The sequence below is a fragment of the Ovis canadensis genome, chromosome 3 (genome assembly GCF_042477335.2).
Source record: "Ovis canadensis isolate MfBH-ARS-UI-01 breed Bighorn chromosome 3, ARS-UI_OviCan_v2, whole genome shotgun sequence".
Classification (NCBI taxonomy): Eukaryota; Metazoa; Chordata; class Mammalia; order Artiodactyla; family Bovidae; genus Ovis; species Ovis canadensis.
Genome location: NC_091247.1, coordinates 2,520,241 through 2,540,705, shown reverse-complemented (window position 1 = coordinate 2,540,705; position 20,465 = coordinate 2,520,241). Strand labels below are relative to the sequence as shown.

General features: G+C 62.8%; 1 protein-coding gene across 3 annotated transcripts in view; it reads left to right on the top strand.

The window, feature by feature from the left end:
* Positions 1-20,465, top strand: part of ADAMTSL2 (ADAMTS like 2) — a 47,211-nt gene extending 26,746 nt beyond the window's left edge. For all 3 annotated transcript variants that reach the window (XM_069579845.1, XM_069579844.1, XM_069579847.1), the window contains exons 10-19: positions 3,028-3,376; positions 4,616-4,988; positions 9,778-9,875; positions 14,186-14,312; positions 15,472-15,685; positions 15,939-16,094; positions 16,462-16,632; positions 17,332-17,508; positions 19,096-19,240; positions 19,880-20,465. In XM_069579845.1, coding sequence (XP_069435946.1) covers positions 3,028-3,376; positions 4,616-4,988; positions 9,778-9,875; positions 14,186-14,312; positions 15,472-15,685; positions 15,939-16,094; positions 16,462-16,632; positions 17,332-17,508; positions 19,096-19,240; positions 19,880-19,998 — 1,929 coding nt within the window. In that variant the 3' untranslated portion in view covers positions 19,999-20,465. The remainder of the gene's footprint in view (positions 1-3,027; positions 3,377-4,615; positions 4,989-9,777; positions 9,876-14,185; positions 14,313-15,471; positions 15,686-15,938; positions 16,095-16,461; positions 16,633-17,331; positions 17,509-19,095; positions 19,241-19,879) is intronic.

The window sequence follows — 20,465 nt, the reverse complement described above, 5'->3', positions numbered from 1 at the left end:
CAGGTGGCAGATGTATGTGCCACCACCTGGACCTCCTGCAGAGCCTGTTCCCCTCAGGACCCCACTCAAAGCAGGTCCTCAGTGTATGGATTGGACCAGTCCTCCCACACGTGGAATACGTTGTGTCCAAAATTCTTCATGATGGGGAAGTGTGAGAAAGTGATCATTTTCCTTTTATTTTCAAGGAGAGGTCCTTTCCTGCCCTTGATGACTGGACCCGGAGATTTTCACTCCTTGGGGCCAGTCTTCCCAGGGGTTAATCTCCGAGCATCTGGAGTACCTGTGTCTTACCAAGGCCTCCAGCGCCCCTTCCCGCTCATCTGATAAGCAGGATGTCGTTAGTCTAGAGGACAAAGGTCACGTAGAGTGGAATGGTTCAGACCCCTGTGTCCTGTGTCGTGACAGGGAGTGGGTGAGTCAGGGAGGCCCTGGGGCAGAGCCACCAACATGTGGAACAGCTCTCTTCTGCTCCTCCTTCCTGAAGGGGCAGGCGAGAATGTGCCAGGAGGACGGGCCACACGGTCACCTAGAGGGCACATTAATCTGCTCTAGAAGAGGTGCCATGTCGGCCCCAGAGCTGCAGCTGAGGCTATTGCTGGGCTGTCCTCCGTCACCCTCCTGGCTCTGTCTTGCTTCTGTTGGGGTCAAACTGTTGAATTAAATGGGGGCTATGATGGGGTCAGCACCCACGCATCCTTGAGGTCTTTGAACAGCACCGATCTCTCTGTTTTCCCCAAGGATGCAATGTGGTTTCTGATTTACCCTCTTGGAGGAGGTTGGGACTCAGGTTCACAGGCTTCCCAACTATGGTATAGCTACTCCCTCCCAGGTCAGGGAGCCAACATGAGAGTTCTGCCAGCTCCCAATTATGCATCTGGGGGCTGAGTGGGCCTTGGATACAGCGGACGGACTCTGGATCAGACCAGGGTCATCTTGGGGCCATTACCTGTTGCCCACGTGTTCTCATAGTAACGGGAGGTAATAATGATGCTTTGGGTCCCTGGTCAACGAGGACCACGTGGACCCAGGTCCCACGGTGTCTACCTGTTTCTCCACTGAGCAGTTCACCACGTAAATAGCTGCGAGTTTTTGTGGGGAAGAACTGGGGTAGCCTTCTTCCTGGGGACTTGGCTGTTCCATCCTTCAGTGGATTCTGGGTCTAAAAAGTGGTCCAGGAAATAGAGCAGGGACGGGTGCTTTCATGCGGCAGCTGCCTCTGCCTCGTGCGTATCCACCCTCGATTTCTTCTGGTTGGATGGATGGAGAAGCGCCTTTCTGGGCCCACACATCTGTCCCCAGGGTGTTCTTTGTTCTATCAGCTGTATCCACATGTGTCCCTGGCTACGGTGTCAACCTTCCGGCTCATCATGGTACTTGAGCCCCCTTGTTGTGACTGTCCTGGAGAGCGGACATAACAGCACCTCTCACCACCAGCCCTGGCCCACGAGGACCCCCAACACCAGCTCTCTGGGGTCCCTCTGAGTGGCGCTGGTGGCTCCTCGCCGTCACACTTCTTTCACTGCGGCGGACGGCGTGTCCTCCAGGTGACCCTACAGAAAACGGTCGCCCGGCGCTCACTCTTCTGCCGTCTGCTGCGACGGTCCCAGTGTGGATCGCTCCGTCAGTGTTGGCCTCCCTCCTCCTGGGGTTTTCTTGCCTATGTGGCTCCTCCCTCATCCTGAACGAGGGCTCCCCTGGGAGACTCCTCCTCCTGAGACTCCTCCTAAGGCCTCATGCAGACTCAGCTTCTGCTGCCCCCCGCAGCTGGTCCCAAAGGCCTGTCACGGATTGCCCCTTCTCCCCTGAGCAGCCCCATGGCTGCCCTGAGCAGGTGAAAAGGGGTCTGAGCACGAGCCCCCAGCTGGGTGGTCCAGGGAGGAGGCGGGCATGGCCCTGAGGAAGGCTGGCGGGGTTTTGAAGGCAGAGACCTCTGTGCCGTCTTCCGGCGAGGGCCGGGGGCTGGCTGTCACGGGATGGAATGACCACTTTCCAGGCCCCAAGATTCAGGGGAATCTGAGATTTCAAAATTTTCAAGCAGATTCACTCAGATCCCCAGGCTCCAAGTCTTCCCCGGGTCGGGCTCTTGGTGAGGTGGAGAAGCCAGCCTGGTTCTCTGGCCTCCGGGACACTTTCTAGTCCTGCCGGGGGACGTGCGTGTCTCCATGCGACACCGAGGAGGCCCTCTGGCTCGGCCTTAGGTTGCAGGTTAGGTGGTGACGTCACCCTAGCCTTCCACTCTTTCTCCATAGACCCTTATCTCTTCTCCAGCCAGCTCCCAACTCTTGAGACATGGCACCCAAAGCCCGCCATGTGGGGGGTATCTCAGGGGTCTGTGCACTGCCAGGGAATCACCCCTGCTGACAGGGAACCCCACACTAAACTCCTATTTGAGAGCCCACTTCCTGGGGCTTCTGACACCAGCTGACTTAGACCAGGAGAGCCCTCGGCGGGGGGGTGGGGATGGGAGCTGGATAGGCCGGGGAGACTCTGGCGATGATTCGGTCTCAACAGAAGCCTCAGCACATCCCCCACCAGCTGTGATGCTGGGGGGCCCTCAGGGGCCTGGGCCTTGGCCCTTCCCACACGGCCAGGGGGGAGGTGGTGGAGACAGTCCAGTCTTACTGCTTAGGACTGCCAGCACGTGGTGACGGTGAAACGCAGGCTGGGTTTTCACTGGCTTCATTACCTTTCAAACACTCTCTGCTGCCCGAGCGCCCTTGACTTCTCTTGTCTGGGCTTTGTCTGCTGGTCCCGGGCCGTGTTCACGGGTCTTTGGACACGGGCTGCCCGTGGCGCTAAGTATAGCCTTGGGCGGGTGAGGCAGCTTCCTCCAGGCAAGGAGGAGTCCCCGGGAAGGACTCAGCTGTGGGCCTGTGTATGGCAGGGAACCCTCCCGCGGCTCTGGGACCAGAGTCTCCTGTCCTCAAGGGGCTCGTGCTCGGTGGCCTGAGCAGCCGCTCCAGGCTGATGGGGAAGGGGCTGGGGTGGGGAGGGGCCAGGGTCCCACTTCTTCTCCTGCCCCCCTAGGTGTGGAATCAGAATGGCAAGAGCCCCTCCATCACCTTCGAGTACACGCTGCTGCAGCCGCCGCACGCCCACCGCCTCCAGCCCATCTACTACAGCTTCTCGGATCCCACCTCCGACAGCGCCGAGAGCCAGGAGCTGGACGGGGCCGGGCTGGCGGGCTTCCTGCAGCACAACGCCTCCCTCTTCGGCCAGGCCTCCTCGGAGCGGCTGGGCCTGGACAACCGCCTGTTTGGCCACCGGGGCCCGGGGATCGAGCTGGGTCTGAGCAGAGGCCAGGAGACCAACGAGGTGTGCGCGCAGGCCAGCGGCAGGGCCTGCGAGGGGCCCCCCAGGGGCAAGGGCTTCCGAGGTAACCAGGAGGAGGGGCGGGGCGGGGGGTGCTCCTAGGGAGAGGGCCCTCGGGCGGAGGGTCTTCAGAGCCTGTAGCCCGCAGAAGAGGGCGGCGGCGGCGCCGGTCACGTGCGGGCTGCGGGGCAGCTATGTCCCTTCCACACACCTTCTTCGAGGTGGGTAAGGCTATCTCCACTTGACGGAAGGGGGCACCGAGTCCTAGGGAGGGGTCTTGCCCAAGTCACGCTGTCCCCATCTTCCGGGGGCAAATCCCAGAGAGTCTGACCCTATAGCCCATGCTCTTGACCACTCGGTGGAGACAGACAGACAGACAGACAATGCAGCAAGGTGTGGCGAGAGCTCTGGAAGGGAGTGATGGGCAGCTGAGGGGTACAGGGAGGACCTTGAGCCCTTGGCGGGGGGGACCCCTGAAATGAGGGCCCAGGAGTGAGTTAAGGGTGAGCCGGGGAGGGCTTGGGGCAGGCAGGGGACCTGCATGGGGCGCTTTCCAGGGGAAGTGGCAGGAGGCACAGGGGGAGACATGGGGGATGGACAGGGGTCCCTGAGCCCCAGGCTGGCAGCTGGGCTGTGCTCCTGAGGGTGCAGGGGGCTGGCCATGACCTTCACTCCTGCCGAGGGCGGAGGGTGGATCAAGCTTGAGAAGAATGCACTTGTTAATTTAGGGGCACGTTTCCGAGACCCTCGGAGCCCTCAGGTAGAAAACACTTAAGGAGGCTGTTAGTCCCCTGGGGCTGCGGTGGCAGCCGACCGCAAGCTGGGGCCGTAAAGCCACAGAAGTGCACAGACTCTTCGGCTGGCTTCCCCTCTGTGTCCGTGTGTCTCCCAGTGTTCTCCCAAGGACGGGGCATTGCAGTCAGAATCCACTCTAAGCCTCTAGCAATCTGCTCTGGAGCTGTGTAGTCTGTGGAGACCTCATTTCCACAGAAGCTCACATTCTGTGGCTGTGGGGCAGGCATGCATTTGGGGAGGCCCTATTTGACGCCCCTGCTGAGCTCAGGCAGGTTCCCCAATGAGAGCTTGTCTGGATTGGCTTGCGGGCCTTTGCAGGACGATTTGCGTCCTCTTACTGGGTGGAAACCTGCCTCTGGGTGCTTCCTGGATTGGGTCTTTGCGGCAGCCCTGCCCCCCTCCCCCCCACCCAGGTCTGTACTACCCATGCCCCCCCTCCCCCACCACCAGGGCAACCCTTGCCCCACACGAGGAGTCACGGGAGGTTGGGCACTCATCTCCCCTGCAGACGGTAACGCCACCTGGACGGCTCTGGTGGGAGACCCAGATGACCGAGAGGCCGACACCCGTTTCGCCTCCCAGGAGCTGCTCTCGGCCAACGCCATCTCCGATCAGCTGCTGGGCGCAGGCTCCGACTCCAGGGAGCTCCCCCTCAATGAGACCGTCAACAGCATCTTCTCCCAGGGCGCCCCGAGGGGCTCCCCGGCCGAGAGCCTCTATCTGGACTATGAGGAAAGCGAGGGGGCCGGGGCTTACCTGCTCAACGGGTCCTACCTGGAGCTGAGCAGCGACAGGCTGGCCAACACCTCCTCCGAGGCCCCCTTCCCCAACGCCAGCGCCAGCTTCCCCGCCTTGGCTGGGAACCGGACGCAGAAGGCCAGGTAGGCGGCCTCCCCAGCCCTGTCTGGCCAGGGCTGGTTAAGGTAGGGGGGCCTGGGCAGAGGTAAGGGGGAAGGGGCCGCCCCTGCCTGGCCCCTCGGGGAGCCAGAGGCCTGGGTTTTAGCGTCTTTCCCACAAGTTAGTACCATGGGTTGAAGTTACTGCTCTGCAGTGGGGCTGGGAAGTGGGGAGGCAGACAGTTCTGTGCACATGGGGCTGAGCATCGCCTGTACAGAGGTGGGCTATCGTCCCAGCCCCCTGTCTTTAGGGACTAGTAGGGCTCAGAGAGGTAGGTGAGTGACACCTTTGAGGCTCAGAGCCTGGAGGCTTGGGGTCCTGTGGTTCCTCGTCTGGACGGTCATTGCACACACGGCCATCACACACGAGGCGGACGTTCCCTGAAGGTAGAGTGGCTCAGGACAGCCTTCCCTGCTGGCCGAGGAGCAGACCCGGGCTTGGTCCAGTGGGGCCCCCAGCCAGGGGCCAGACCCCAGGGTCAGGCACTGGGAGCAAGGCCTTCTGCTGTGTTGGCTGGAGCTGCTTCTGGGTTTGGGATGTGGGAGGGTCCAGTGGTGAGGATACACTGCAGACACCCGAAAAGTCACAGCTGGGGACGCCTGGACGGTCACAGCTGGGGACGCCTGGACGGTCACAGCTGGGGACCCCTGGGCGGTCACAGCTGGGGACCCCTGGGCGGTCACAGCTGGGGACGCCTGGACGGTCACAGCTGGGGACGCCTGGACGGTCACAGCTGGGGACGCCTGGACGGTCACAGCTGGGGACGCCTGGACGGTCACAGCTGGGGACGCCTGGACGGTCACAGCTGGGGACGCCTGGACGGTCACAGCTGGGGACGCCTGGATGGCCATTGCTGGGGACGCCTGGACGGTCACAGGACGGCCACAGCTGGCCCTGGAGGAGTCTGAGGCCAGGAGCCTCCGGGGTTGGGGCCAGCTGGGAGCAGGGCGGCTTCAGGCCTGCTGCCATCACTGTCCCTACAAGAGGACAGTCCTGGTGACCAGGCCCTGTCGTCCAGAGGCTCGCAGGGCAGCGAGGCTGTTTAAACAGACGGAGGAGGCCAGCAGACCCCAGTGCGGGCGGGGCCTGGAGGCGGAACAAGACCACCGGGTTTTGTTCCGCCCTGTTTTCTGTGGATCCGCCTAAACCCCTTGGCTTTAGACACGAAGCCAGTGGAACCCTAGCCAGGGCTGGGGGTGCAGAGGTGGGCATCCTTAGAGAACTGAGTTTGGTGGAATATTTGGGGTTCACTCTCAAGGTGGCACAGTTGGAGGGGACTCATCCCCAGAGGACAAGAGCAGGGGTGCTGGGCCCCCGAGCCCACAGGAGGTGCCCCTCTAGCCCCATTCTCAAGGTGTTTTTTTCTGGGGCCCTGTGAGACTCCCCGGCACATCCTGGCCTTTCTGAGGGGAGACTTTGCAAATGTGGACAGAGTGGGAGGTCCGGAGTCCCTGAGGCTGTGCTTCCTCTCCCAGGGCCCGTGGAGGCCATCTGCTGGCCCGACATGGGTCCAGAAGCTCGCAGAGTGGGCCTCAGGGATGTGTGGGACCCAGCGGCTGAAGGGGGACAGGCTCTGAGTCTGAGAGCGGGATTCAGAATCAGTTGCACTTGCCTGTGTAACCTGGGGCCAATTAGTTATTCTGTGAGCCTGGGGGGCTCTTCTCAGCCTCAGGGGTGTCCAGAGGACTGAATTCTATCCAGGGCACCTAGCCAGGAACCAGGAAAGAGGAAGGGTCACGAATGCACTCAGCCTGCAGGGCTGGGGGACGGGCCCTCCTGGGAGCATGGGTGTGAGGATGGCCAGCTCTCCGATGGTCGGTCCCTGAATGGGTTTGAGGAGGTGGCACACAGGCTGCTGTTTAATGCGGCTAGAGGCCCAGAAAGTGCAGCGGAGGTCCGGGTCACCATCCTAGCTCGGCCCCCCTACACACGCGTGTGCGGTGATCCTCGGTGCCCTGTCCCTGAGTGACGGGCTTGTCGCGGGGCTCGTCAGGGCTGTCAGCTCAGGCGTCCCAGGATCCCCAGGCCGGGTCAGGGTAGCAGCTCTCAGGTCCTTAAGTCACATTTTAAAGAGCCTCTCCCCTCTGGTCCCGTGGGTTCCGCCCCCACCCCGGGCCCTTAGGGGAATGCCTGGGATGCAGGAACCAATACGATGACCACCGGGGCTCAGAAAGCCCCGACGGGGTGAGATGGGGCCGCTGCCCACCAGCGGCTTCAAAGGACACCGTTGATGGAGGCCAAAGATGGTCTTTGGAGATAAAGGGCTGAGGAGGCGGCGGGGGAAACCGCCAGGCCAAAATAGCCCTGTGGCGGCAAGTTGTCCAAACACAGGAAGTCGCGTCTGCTCAGGGAGGGCACAGTCTCGGCGTGGTCCAGAGAGCAAGGTTATTTTCACCTTCTCGGAACCGCCTCGAGCAACCAAGGGAGGCCTGACTCCAGACGCCAGGGCTGGGACGCAGACCCGGGGTCTCTCTCGCAGCCTGGGTGGGGGCGGGGAAGCAAAGCTCTTTCCGAGTATCTTAGGAACCATCTAGGCCATCCAGGGAAAGTTCCAGATGAAGGACTTGGCGCGTCCCTGCGCGATGCCTGACCCAGCCTGGCAATCAGCGGGCACTAGCTTCCCTCCAGACGGAGGCGGTGAAGGGCTATTGGTCCAGAGATTTCCCGGGTGCTCTTCTCCCCAAAGAGCAGAGCGTTTTAGGCATTGCATTGCTGTGTAAAGATGCGTTTTGAGCAGGAGGCCCCCTCCCCTGTGCTGCGCTGGTGCGAGCTGGGGCGGGCAGCCCCACCAGAAAGACCTTTGGTGCTGAAAACCCAGAGGGTTATTTTGAACGGCTTGCTGTCTCTCCACCATGAGTCACGCTGCCTGCTGGCCCAGGAGTGTGTAATTAGATAAAGATGGCGCGGCTCCTCCACGGGTGGGTGGCGGGGCGGGGGCTGAAGCCCTTGGTCCTTGTTTGTTCTTGGGGAGATTTGGAAGCTGTTGACAGGAGGGCGGGGGTCACTGTGCTGGGTGGGGCATCCGGCTCTCCTTCCTCGAGGAGGCACCGTGGGCCCTTTGTTCAGAGATGCCTGGTCTTGGATGGGTGGGGGGCCCATCTGAAAGGGCCCTCTCACTTTTCAGGAGAATAGGGGAGGGCCTTCTGATTTCCCCCATACGTGTGGCAAGGCCGGGGCAGGCCCGGACGGGGGGAGGGTGAGGCCACCCGGTGAGGAGTCTCGGCGGCCGTGACCCAGCGACGGAGCGCCATAGGCTTTCCACGCCGTCGCCTTGCCTCCTTCCTGGGCTCATGGAACCACATCAGTGAATTCATGACTTCATGTCCGTCTGTGGGTAGATTATTTCCTGGTTCTCAGAGCAGGACGTGCCTTCAAGGCCACAAGTGCAGTGTAAGGGCCATTCCTGTGAAATTCCAGAAGTCGGAAGGCAAACGGTAAACTCCCAGTCGAATCCAAACTGAGGTCTCTGTCACAGAATTGACTGGAAAGCCTTCTACTTATTTGTTTAGTTTTAAAGGCTTTTATTTATTTATTTTTGCTTGTTAGTGTTGCTGCTGTTGTTGCTCTGGACCATTTTTTAAAAGCGTTTACTGAATTTGTTACAACATTGGTTCTGTTTTTAATGGATTTTTGGTATTTTGGCCATGAAGCACGTGGAATCTTAGCTCCCCGACCAGGGATCAAACCCTTAACCTCTGCATTGGAAGGCGAAGTGTAACTGCTGGACCACCATGGAAGTCCCCGGAAAGCCTTTAAGAATGTGTGCCCTGCAAACCCTCCTTGAAGCCTGACCTCCGGGCTGACAGAAGGTCCCAAGAAAGGACCTGTGGGTGTGCCCGTGCAAGGGTCTCGGCTTCAGGTGGTCTTCCATCAGCCCCTCTGGATGGGAAGTGAAGCAGGGCTGGGCGATAGGCCCATCGCCCCACGCCCCCTGGCTGGCTCCGGGGGCGGCTGCCTCTCAGGGCAGATGCTGGGCTCAGGGAGATGTCTCTGCCACCTCCCTCGGCTCCTGCCGGGTCCACAACGAGCCGGCACATTGGATCCCGAGGTTGGGCCTAGCACACCGACTGGTTCAAAGAAGCAAACAGTCCTAACAATAGTTGGCCGGGCCGCCTGAGTTCCGGCCAAGAATCCCAGCCCGTTCCTGGCGGGGACCCAGCCCGGCGTTCCCTTGCTCAGCAGCCCTCGCAGACCTGGGCAGAGGCGTCTGCAGGGTCCGCGGCCCTCCTCCGTCTGCCCCCAGGGCTGGTCTGTTTTGATCCCTGGAGGCCCGGTGGCCAGGGGGCCCCCATTCAGTCAGAATCCCAGATGGGGAAGTCTGCAGGAGAGGATTCCGGTGCCTTCTACGCACACCGGGTGCCTCTGAGGTCCCTTCCCAGGGATGAGGGAGGAGTTATCAGCATGCTCCTGTGGGGTGGGGGGGACGGTGAGAGGCCTGTGGGTATGGAAGGGGCGACTATGATGGCGGGGAGCCCCAAGTTCTTCACTCACCTCCCCCAGAGCCCCCAAAAGGGCCCCGACAGCTGCAGGGCCGTGTGCTCAGCCAGCTGTTGAGATGGAAAATGCCAGCTCCCCCTCCCTCCTAGCCCTGCCACCCCAGGGGTGCTCCTTCTAGACAGTGGGCACTGGGGCCCCCGGAAGGGCAGCAAGACTCTGCCCTTCTGCCCGGAGGAGGGGCTCAGGACAGGTGCACACAACTGCGCCCCCCACCCCAGTGATGAAAACATGTGCTTCCACGGAACTCAGCCCCTTCTCTGCTTCACCTGCTTTCAGGACCAGGCCCAAGTCCCGCAAGCAAGGCGTGAGCCCCGCGGACATGTACCGGTGGAAGCTCTCGTCACACGAGCCCTGCAGCTCCACCTGCACCACAGGTACCCGAGACGGGCTGGAGGGTGCCCGCTGAGCCCGCCGCCACAGCGGGCGCGAGTCTGGGCCTCGAGGCCCGTCCGCGTGCTTGTAGCCCTGAACTGCCCTGTGAGCTCGTCCAGCGGTTTCCTGGCCCACGGGATGCGGTGGGACGCGGTGGCAGTCTGGCTGTCCTCATGCTGGACCACGTAAGGGTCCAGCCGGGTGGAGGTCAGTCAGCACCCCCCAGGCTCCCTCGTCCATCTTTCTGCATTTAGTACATTGTTAGGAAAAGCCTCCTCTTAGGTGGTGAGGAGAAGGGGAAGGTAGACCAGTGTGGACTGGGACAGAGGAGACTCCAGATTCCAGGGCCTCATCTGGGGAGGAAACAGCGGGGGTATCGGAGGCCCTGGGGTTGCCTGGACAGACACATGGGGTCAGTAGGTGTCAGGCCAGGGCTTGAGCCGATGTCTGTCTGCTCGCCTGGCCGGCCACTGCTGCACCAAGACGCTGGCTTGCAGCCCAGAGGCTGGGACCCCCTGCCGCTAGCCATGGTCCCCTCCCTGTAAGTCTGGACGTCAGGCCCAGGTGCCGGCCTGCGGCAAACGCAGGGAGACCCCGGGTGCTGCCTTGTCTGTACCTGGGACTTGGTGGTTGGGCAAGACTGGGCTTGCTGCTGCCCAAAACGTGCGAGGCCCCTGCCCCTGCCCCTGCCCCTGCCCTCCCACCGCAGCTGGCCAGAGCTCTGGGAGCCCCTGCACGCTCTGGCCAGTGTGGCAGAAGAAGCAAGCAGCTGGCCGGGTCCTGGGCAGCTGGGGGTCTGGGGGTGCAGCATCTCAGGAGATGTGGCTGAGGAAGAAGCTGGGGAGGTGGCTCTGTGGGGCGCCGGGGGGCCACCGGCTCTCTGTCTTGGGTGGGAAGTCAGGCCTGTTCCCGCTATGCCGTCCTTCCTCCCCTGAGCAGGGCAGATGACAGGCTGAGATTGCCCCCTGATATTCTGGAGGGTTCGAGGAGGGCTTTGTGGGGGTGTGGTGAGCTCTTGGATGAACTATCTGGTCGTCCACATCCCATGCTCTTAATTTCGGAGTCTCTCCTCTCTACCTGTAAGTGGGATGTTCACCTATCCAAGCGTGGTTATGGGGATAGACAGGAAAGGGGAAAGAAGCAATCGGGGTCAAAGCGTGACAGCGGGGCGCCATCAGCAGGACTGCTGCTGCTGCTGCGTGCCACCAACGGGGCCTGGAGCGGCCACAGCGCTGGTCTGGGGAGTGAAGTCGGGGCTGAGTGTCGGGGCGGGGGTGTTGGAGGAGCCCGCTTTGAGAGCCTGCTCCCGAAGGGCAGGGTCCCATTCTGAATCGGGAGCCCCGACGTTATCTGTCGGACTCCACGTGTGCCGAGGAGGCCACAGCACACGTGGTGGGGAGCGTCTGCTGTTCCCCTTGGACACATCCCTGCCCGGGAAGTGACAAGGCTTGAGATCCCTCCTGGACGAAGCTGCCTCGGTGGCGAGCGGCTGAGCCTGGCTGGTCCTGGGCAGAAGGTGGTCCCCAGGGAGGTAACCACACCGTGTCTCGATGCCCACAGAGTGCTGGGCAGGGGATGCGCTGACCCGCCCTGGGCGGCCTGAGGTGCAAAGTAGGATGCAAGGAGAAAGGAAGTGAGGAAGACAGGTTCTGGCTCTGCTGAAAGGACGCGCTCTCCTTCAGACGAGCCCGTCTGGGACTGGAGTGAGCGGCCCCGACCCAGAGTGGGTTCCCCGTCGCTGCAGAGGCACCAAGAGGGGTCTAGGCGGCACTCCACAGAAGTGGTGAGCCGGGGTCCCTGCAGGACGGCTCACCTTTGCACATCCTGTGGCGGGCTCCTCTTGAAATCCCACTTTTTGGGGTGCTGACCCCAGGCCAGCTCTGGGGGGCTGGGGGGAGGGTGGTGGTTTAGAAAACTTCTGTGGCCTCTGGGGCCTGTGCAAACGTCACTGGTGATCAGCAAGTCTCATGTGTCCTGAGCCCCAGCCATAGCGGCCAGAGCAGCAAGCATTCTTTCTTCTCCTTAAAGATGCTCTTGAGAGCGGGAGAAAGGCAGGTGGATCGGTTTGGACCCTTCGCTTGAGTCACACGGGATGATTCCCGATGATTCTCGACAACCCCCTGGCCCAGAGCGAGGGGAGTGGAGTGGACAGGCTCTGAGACCCCCGGCCTTGCGGGCAGAAGAGGCCCACCCAGTCCGGCACTGGGGCTTCCTGCTTCTTTCCTTTAGAGGAAGGGCTCGGTAAGAAGGTTTGAGAAGCCCCGCACTCAGGACTGATGCCGTGAGGTGGGTGTCCAGAAGAGTGGAGCTGTGCCTCCCGTCACATGTGAGGGGTTCCCGGGAGAGGGTGAGTGGCAAGCGGAGATCTGGAGAGTCTGACTGCCCTCACATCACCCCTAGCCGGCAACGGCGCTGGGACCAGCAGCCCCGTCCCTCCTGATCAGGACCTGCTGTTTCCCTGATGACGAGGCGAGAACAAGCAGACAGTTGCTGAGGGGCTGCTGGGACCTCTCTGGGCCCCAGAACTGACGTCTCTGGAACATTCTGAGCAGGCCTGGCCAGGAAGCCAGCCCCCCACTCAGCGATGGCTAAAGACGACACAGCCCGGCGCTGGCAGAGGGGAAGCCGTGATTGCAACCTGGCTCATCCCTCATGGAAAAAAGAAAAAACCCCCGTGTGGGCCGCCTCCCAGGCTGTTTTCATTCCATCCAAGGCTGGGGCTTTGAGAGGCAGGAGCTGCCGGCTCTCAGACACGCGCCCCTGGGCAGGGAGCGCGAGTCGGCGGGCGCTCTTGGTTTACGGGGCAGGGCAACCCCCAGGGGAGGTCATCCGGCAAGGTTCCCCTCGGCACACATGCGCTGGTAATAACAACAACCCCAGCCCCTGACCCCACCCGTGCTCACACTCCCCCGAGTCGCCCTGGCTCTGCGGCAGGGAGGGAACCCCGCACTGTGGGGCGGGTTCGGCCCGTGTCGGCCTGGTGCCTGGCATGGGGGTGCAGGGCAGGAAGAGCAGAGAAGCAGAGGGTGGAGGTGGCGGCCAAGGAATAAATAATTTTAGTTGAGGGCTGGCCCTTTACATACGGTTCCCCCACGGGATTTATAGAGTGAAGTGAAGTGAAAGTCGCTCAGCTGTGTCTGACTCTTGGCGACCCCATGGACTTAGTCCATGGAATTCTCCAGGCCAGAATACTGGTGTGGGTAGCCTTTCCCTTCTCCAGGGGATCCTTCCAACCCAGGAACTGAACAGGGGTCTCCCGCATTGCAGCCGGATTCTTTACCAACTGAGCTATCGGGGAACCCGAGATTTATAGAGTAGCAGATATTTAACCACAAAAATGATAAAAGAAAGTTGAGAGGGAGCTCGATAAGGACTAGGGCATGCTATGGGAGGGCACGGAGGACCTGAAGGTCGAATGTGACATCTGAGGAAGGGCTGGAAAGGTTACATTATGCATCCAGGCACCCACCTCCCATCCATACCTCCCCACCTATCCACCAACCTGCCCACCCATCCATCCGCTCGTCTATCCGTCCACTCACCCATCCATCCATCCATCCACTCATCAACCTGCCCATCCATCCGTCCATCATCCAGGTATACTTCCCCACCCATCCACCAGCTTACCCGTTCATCCACCCATCCATCCGTCCACCACCAACCTGCCCATCCACTCATCCTTCCCTCCATGTACCCACCCACAATAGTCACTGAGTGAGTGACGATGAGCAGCACCTGGCTGTGTTTGCCTCTGCACCTCTGTGAGGGCCGTTCTGAGTTTACCAAAAGCCCGGTGACTGTGACTTCTTGGCTTCCCATGTGGCTCAGATAGTAAAGAATCTGCCTGCAATACAAAAGCCCTGTGTTCAATCCTTGGATCAGGAAGATCCCCTGGAGAAGGGACTGGTTACCCACTCCCAAGTGTTCTTGTCTGGAGAATCCCATGGGCAGAGGAGCCTGTCGGGCTACCGTCCATGGGGTCGCAGAGCTGGACACGCCCGAAGCAGCCAGCACATCGCCTCCTCATTTCAGCTCAGGGTTTGTGAGGCAGCACTGAGTGCCCGGCCTGGGCAGGGTAGGCTGTGCAGAGAGGAGCTGAGGCGCTTGGGCCCAGGAGGGGAGGGAGCTCAGATGCACAGACCCGGCCTTGCTGGGACCCGGCCACAGTCCGGTCAGCTTAACTGTCGCTGTTCTGGACTGAAACCAGGAAGTGCTGAGAGGCCGGGTGACTCGCCCATGGCCCCGGGGCCCGCCTGCCAGCCTCCCGGAGCTCACAGTGGGCTCAGGCGCCCTTCCCTTGTCCTGAACCCAGGGGTCCTGTCCACCTACGCCATGTGTGTCCGCTACGACGGCATCGAGGTGGATGACAGCTATTGCGATGCCCTGACCCGGCCCGAGCCCGTCCAGGAGTTCTGCGCAGGCAGGGAGTGCCAGCCCAGGTACCTGCCACCCAGGCTCCGGGCAGGGTGTGTGCTGGGGGCGGGTGAGCTGGGGCTCTGCCAGGCTGTGTCCAGGGGACTGCTCCGTCCTGGGGTCTCTGCTTTGTCCCGGGATCTCTGCTCCATCATGGGGTCTCTGCTCCGTCGTGGGGTCTCCGCTCCGTCGTGGGGTCTCTGCTCCATCCTGGAGTCTTTGCTCCGTCCCAGAGTCTCTGCTCCATCCCGAGGTCCCTGCTCCATCCTGAAGTCTCTGCTCTGTCCTGGGGTCGCTGCTTGGTTCTGGGGTCTCTGCTCCATCCTGGGGTCTCTTGTCCGTCCTGGGGTCTCTGCTCCATCCTGGGGTCTCTGCTCCGTCCTGGGGTCTCTGCTCCATCCTGAGGTCTCTGCTCCATCCTGGGGTCTCTTGTCCGTCCTGGGGTCTCTGCTCCATCCTGAGGTCTCTGCTCCATTCTGGGGTCTCTGCTCCATCCTGGGGTCTCTTGTCCGTCCTGGGGTCTCTGCTCCATCCTGAGGTCTCTGCTCCATTCTGGGGTCTCTGGTTCATCCTGGGGTCTCTTCTCCGTCCTGGGGCCTCTGCTCCGTCCTGGGGTCTCTTCTCCATCCTGGGGTCTCTTGTCCGTCCTGGGGTCTTTGCTCCGTCCAGGCCTCTGCTCCGTCCTGGGGTCTCTTGTCCGTCCTGGGGTCTCTTGCCCGTCCTGGGGTCTCTTGTCCGTCCTGGGGTCTCTGCTCCGTCCAGGCCTCTGCTCCGTCCTGGGGTCTCTTGTCCGTCCTGGGGCCTCTGCTCCGTCCTGGGGTCTCTTGTCCGTCCTGGGGCCTCTGCTCTGTCCTGGGGTCTCTGCTCCGTCCTGGGGTCTCTTGTCCGTCCTGGGGCCTCTGCTCCGTCCTGGGGTCTCTGCTCCGTCCTGGGGTCTCTGCTCTGTCCTGGGGTCTCTGCTCCGTCCTGGGGTCTCTGTTCCGTCCTGGGGTCTCTTCTCCACATGTGTCTGCTCCTTTCCGAGAAGCTGGGTGTGCAGTCATGGGGGTCCCCTCTTCCCTTCAGTGGGGCTGGGCGCCTCAGGACACTGAGGCAGGACCCCAAGGTGGAGCTGGCAGGAGCAGAAGGCGCTCGGGCTGGAGGGAGCGGGTGGGGGTCGCTGACGGCCGTGCCCTCCCGAGGCAGGTGGGAGACCAGCAGCTGGAGCGAGTGCTCGCGCACCTGCGGCGAGGGCTTCCAGTTCCGCGTCGTGCGCTGCTGGAAGATGCTCTCGCCCGGCTTCGACAGCTCCGTCTATAGCGACCTCTGTGAGGCCGCCGAGGCCGTGCGGCCCGAGGAGCGCAAGACCTGCCGGGGCCCGGCCTGCGGGCCGCAGTGGGAGATGTCCCAGTGGTCTGAGGTGGGTGCCGAGCGGGCCAGGTGGGCGCTGTGGGCCGGTGGGAGCCGGGCTGCAGTGGGCGATATCCAAGTGGTCCGAGGTGCACGCGGGCTGAGTGGGCCGGGTGGGCGCCCGGTCGGGTGGGGGCTCTGGGCTGGCTGGGGGCTGGGGGCTGTGGGCTGGGTGGGGGCCAAGCAAGCCGAGTGGGAGCCGGGCCGGGGTCTGCTTGCAGCTAGGGCAGCCACGAGCCCACCCTTCCGCCGTCTCCCCACAGTGCACGGCCAAGTGTGGGGAGCGAAGCGTGGTGACCCGGGACATCCGCTGCTCGGAGGACGAGAAGCTGTGCGACCCCAGCATCAGGCCTGTAGGGGAGAAGGACTGTGCGGGGCCCCCTTGCGACCGCCAGTGGACCGTCTCCGACTGGGGGCCGGTGAGGGCCGGGTGCTCAGGGGGCTGACCCGTGCGATTACGGGGGTCAGAACCTTGGACCAACACGAGCGGTCCCGTTGCCGTGCCCTCGTTCTAAGCTCCCTGCCTGCCTCTCTCTTCTCCCACTTGGGTGAGACGCTCAGATGCCCACTGGGCTCCCCTCTGAGTGCTGGGTACGCAGGGGACTCTTCTGGGGTTTTAGGTGTGTTTTTAATCGAGCTTGCCATCTTTCTGTAATTAGAACAGAACATGGTATTTAAAACACAGTTACCATGGCAACCCTTCCCCCACCCAGCTCTTCTCTCTGGGGAAGGAGGTCGGGGGCCCTGGGAGGGGCTCTGCCTCTGACCCTGGCTGTGCCCCTGTAGTGCAGCGGCAGCTGTGGGCAAGGCCGCATGATCAGACACGTGTACTGCAAGACCAGCGACGGACGGGTCGTGCCCGAGTCTCAGTGCCAGATGGAGACCAAGCCCCTGGCCATCCACCCCTGTGGGGACAAGAACTGCCCTGCCCACTGGCTGGCCCAGGACTGGGAGCGGGTGAGTGCCCCCCACCCAGCGAGCAGGGCCCCACCGTCTGGGAGAGGCTTTAACTGGCTGAGAGCCAGGTGGCCAGAATGACAGGTTGGCCAAGTGAGGAATTAATTGGAAATTATGATGCCACAACCCAGTGAACATTAACTTGAAATAGAAAAAAAAAACAAAGAAGGTAAGAAAACGCTTAAAACTTCCCAGATCTGAGTAGCGAATGTTCGGTGAGGCGTGCGGGGCTGACCTGTTTCCCACAGCTCCGTGCTCCCGAGGCGGAAGCCCAGGGTCGGGGGTTCTTGGGCCGTACTCACCCTTGGGCCATGGGCCCTGTGCACCCGCTTGTTCTCGTGACCTCTGGTGACCCGTCAAGGTCACCAGCTTGCCGTTTCCAGCCGCATGGTTCCCAACCACATGGCTTTCAACCGCTTGGCTCAGGCAGATTGCTATCAGCTAATTCATCACCAGGCAAATGGCCACTGACCATTTTGTTTCACAACAGATGGTTTTTCTGTTAAACTGTTTCTGATCAAATCTGTTGGGGCCACGTGGCTATCGACCAGCAGGTTCCCAGCCAGTGTGTCTTTGATCTTGGCTGTTACTCACTTGCTGTTGACCGAGCCGTTTTCACGGGCATGGCTGGGGGCCTCGTGTTCTGGTCTTCCTGACCTCTGGCCCCTGACCCCTAACCTGTCTGCCCTTCCACCCCAGTGCAATACCACCTGTGGCCGAGGCGTGAAGAAGAGGCTGGTCCTGTGCATGGAGCTGGCCAACGGGAAGCCGCAGACGCGCAGCGGCCCCGAGTGCGGCCTGGCCAAGAAGCCCCCCGAGGAGAGCACTTGCTTCGAGAGGCCCTGCTTCAAGTGGTACACCAGCCCCTGGTCGGAGGTGAGCGCTCCACTGGCCCTCCTGAGGCCAGGCCTGATCTCTGGTCCTGCCGAAGGACCTCCTCTCCCACCCTGAGTGCCCCTCACGTCCCCCGGCTCAGCCTCCATCAGGGCTTTCCCTCCCTGGAGAGACTGTCAGCGCTTCCACACTGGCGAGCACGAGGGCTGCCTCCTCCAAGAGATCCTCCCGGATCTCACCTCTGGGATCCCTGCCGCACTCATCCAGGGCCCTATTTTTGGCCCAGGTCACTTCTGGCCTTGCCTTTAGAAGCCTTTCAGTCACGTGCTTGAAAGCCCGTGTGTCTGACACCCACCGTGGGGCAGACAGATCCCGGTGGGCACCGGGAGGGTGGGGAGAGTCAGAGTTAAGGCAGGGACACAGAATCAGAGAGGCAGATGGGACGGGAGGACGGTGCGCCCCGGGCAGAGCGGGGCCAGGAGCAGTGGCAGCCGCCGGCCTGACTCTGGCCTGTGGGCTCCTTCCTCCAGCTCTGGTTGGAGGGTGCCGTGGAGCACGGTCTCTCCACTCTACAGCCCAGGGGCGCGTCTCGGTTGCGGTTTTTACTGGTTCCCACGCACCCCCCTCTCTCCTGGCCGCATCACCGGCCCCCACCCCGAGGCCCCCCTCCACCTGGGGATGCACAGCTTCCGGGGGCGGGGGTGCCAGACAGGGAGGCCCAGACGGGTCTTCGCCCAGGAGCCTGGGCCTGGGGGGAGGGCACCCATCACCCTGACCCCCTGTGGCCGCCTCTGCCTGGGTCGGGGGCTTAGTAAGAGTGCGTCTTCTGAGCTGTCCACCAAGGGTGGAGGAGTGGGCGCCAGGAAAGGCCAGATGCTGCGTCCTCTCTGGGGGGTGGGGGATGGCTGCAGGCACCCTGGGGCATCCCCCTCAAAGGCTGACTGTTGTCTGGCTCGGTCCCCCAGGCTGGGCTGACTCCCTCAGGCTGGGCGCAGGCATCGGGCTGGAAGCCCTCCTTGTGTCTCTACAAATAGAACTGGTGGGCGGCGGAGGGGGGTGGTCAGGACCGGAACCTCTGCAGACCAAGGGCACAGGTCCCAGCGGAGCCTGGGTGATATGGGGTCACCCACAGCAGGGGGAGCCAGAGGGAGCCACCGCCTTTAGGATCTCAGCGGGAGGACAGCAGGGTAACTGGGGTCAGCAGATGGCCCTGGCGTTCTGGGCAGCTCGGCGGGGTTTTCCGAGGGGAACATCTGGACGGGGAGCCGCGGTGGGGGTGCTGGCTCTGGAAGATGCAGCTGACTGGCCCCCAGCTCTTAACTGGAGCGGGAAGGCAGCCTCTTCCTGGGCTGTGGCCCCCTGTGTCCTGAGCCTCCCGCAGCATAGGACGCTGGAGAGCTGGAACCAAAGGACCTGCCTGGGGGGAGAGATGGGGGGGTCCACGCCCTCACGGCGGTGGTGGCGGGGGGCGGGCAGCAGCATCTCCTGGTTGCCGAGCCCCTGAGCGTCCGTGTGTCCCGCGTCCACGGAGACTCAGCAACCTGGCGAGAGGAGGGGAGTCCCACGTCTCCCCTGGCTGGGCCCCCTGCACTGCCGGGGGCCATGGTCACCCCGTCTCTCCCCGCTCAGTGCACCAAGACGTGCGGGGTGGGCGTGCGGATGCGCGACGTGAAGTGCTACCAGGGCACCGACATCGTCCGGGGCTGCGACCCGCTGGTGAAGCCTGTTGGCAGACAGGCCTGCGATCTGCAGCCTTGCCCCACGGAGCCCCCAGGTGAGGAGGCCGACGCCGAGGCTGCGTTGGGGCCCAACGAGCAGGCACTCGTCCGCGAGCGCCTCTTGGCTCCAGAGACCAAGGCAGGGCGGGGAGCGAAGTCTCTCTCCGGGAGGGGCCAAGCCCAGCTGGGAGCTGCGGGTGGGAAGGGCGGCAGGTGAGATCTGACTGGAGCCTGGGCCCTCCAGGAGCCAGGCCGAGACCCACCCTTTTGCAAAGAGCATCTGGCTTCAGAAGCTGGGAAGTTGGCGGTGGGGCAGGGGGCCAGGGCCTGAAGCAGGCTCTCTGGCTTGGGCACCTGGAGGATGCAGGCGTGTCCTAGGCTCGGGGGGCGGGGGGCGGTGCGGCATCAGGGCCCAGTGATGAGCTCTATTTTGGACCCACTGAGTGGAGGGGAGTGGTGGGCCTCCTGGGGATGTTCAGACCTCTGGGGTGAGGTCAGGGCCTCCTCCAAATCCTGTCCCGGGGTATCCACCTTCCCTGTGAGCGCTCCACATCACCGGTGGGGTCCTGACGTCACTGGCGAGGGGTACGAGGGAGAGCTCCAGGAAAGGAGGTAGATGGGGCGGGGCGGGGATCCTGCCGCGTCGCCCCCCCACCGCCCCGCCGCCCCCTGATGCACTGAGGCCCCCTCCCCAGATGACAGCTGCCGGGACCAGCCAGGCACCAACTGCGCGCTGGCCATCAAGCTGAGCCTCTGCGGCCACTGGCACTACGGCAAGGCCTGCTGCCGCTCCTGCCGGCCGCCCCGCTCCTAGGCCCGGCGGCCGCCCTCAGAGGCCGAGCTCGGCGTCCCTGGGGCCACGGCGGCCCCTGCACGGACACCCTTCCCGCGGGGCGCCCAGCGGTGAAGACGCGACACTGAGCCCCCGCTCTTCCTGGGCAGGAGAGCCCCCCACCCCCGGCACGCCCGCCGGCCCCCCTCACCCCGGGACAGAGCAGCAAGGCTGGCCCCCTGCCCCCTCCAGAGGCCCGGGAGCGCCCCGTCTCCCTGCGGGGCTGCAGGCCCAGGGGACAGGCAGGGGCCGCAGGGGGCACCCCAGGCCACGACCCTCCCTGCAGGGCACTCGTAATCTCACAGTTTAGCATCGCTCGCCTCCCCATCCGAAGCTCCTGGCACGGAAGGACCCACCGCACTTTACGCAGGGGAGGGGCGTCTTTCTCATGGCCCCGGGCCGTGCTGTAATCTCTGTATGTTAATAAAGTGGTTGTATTTATGGCGGCA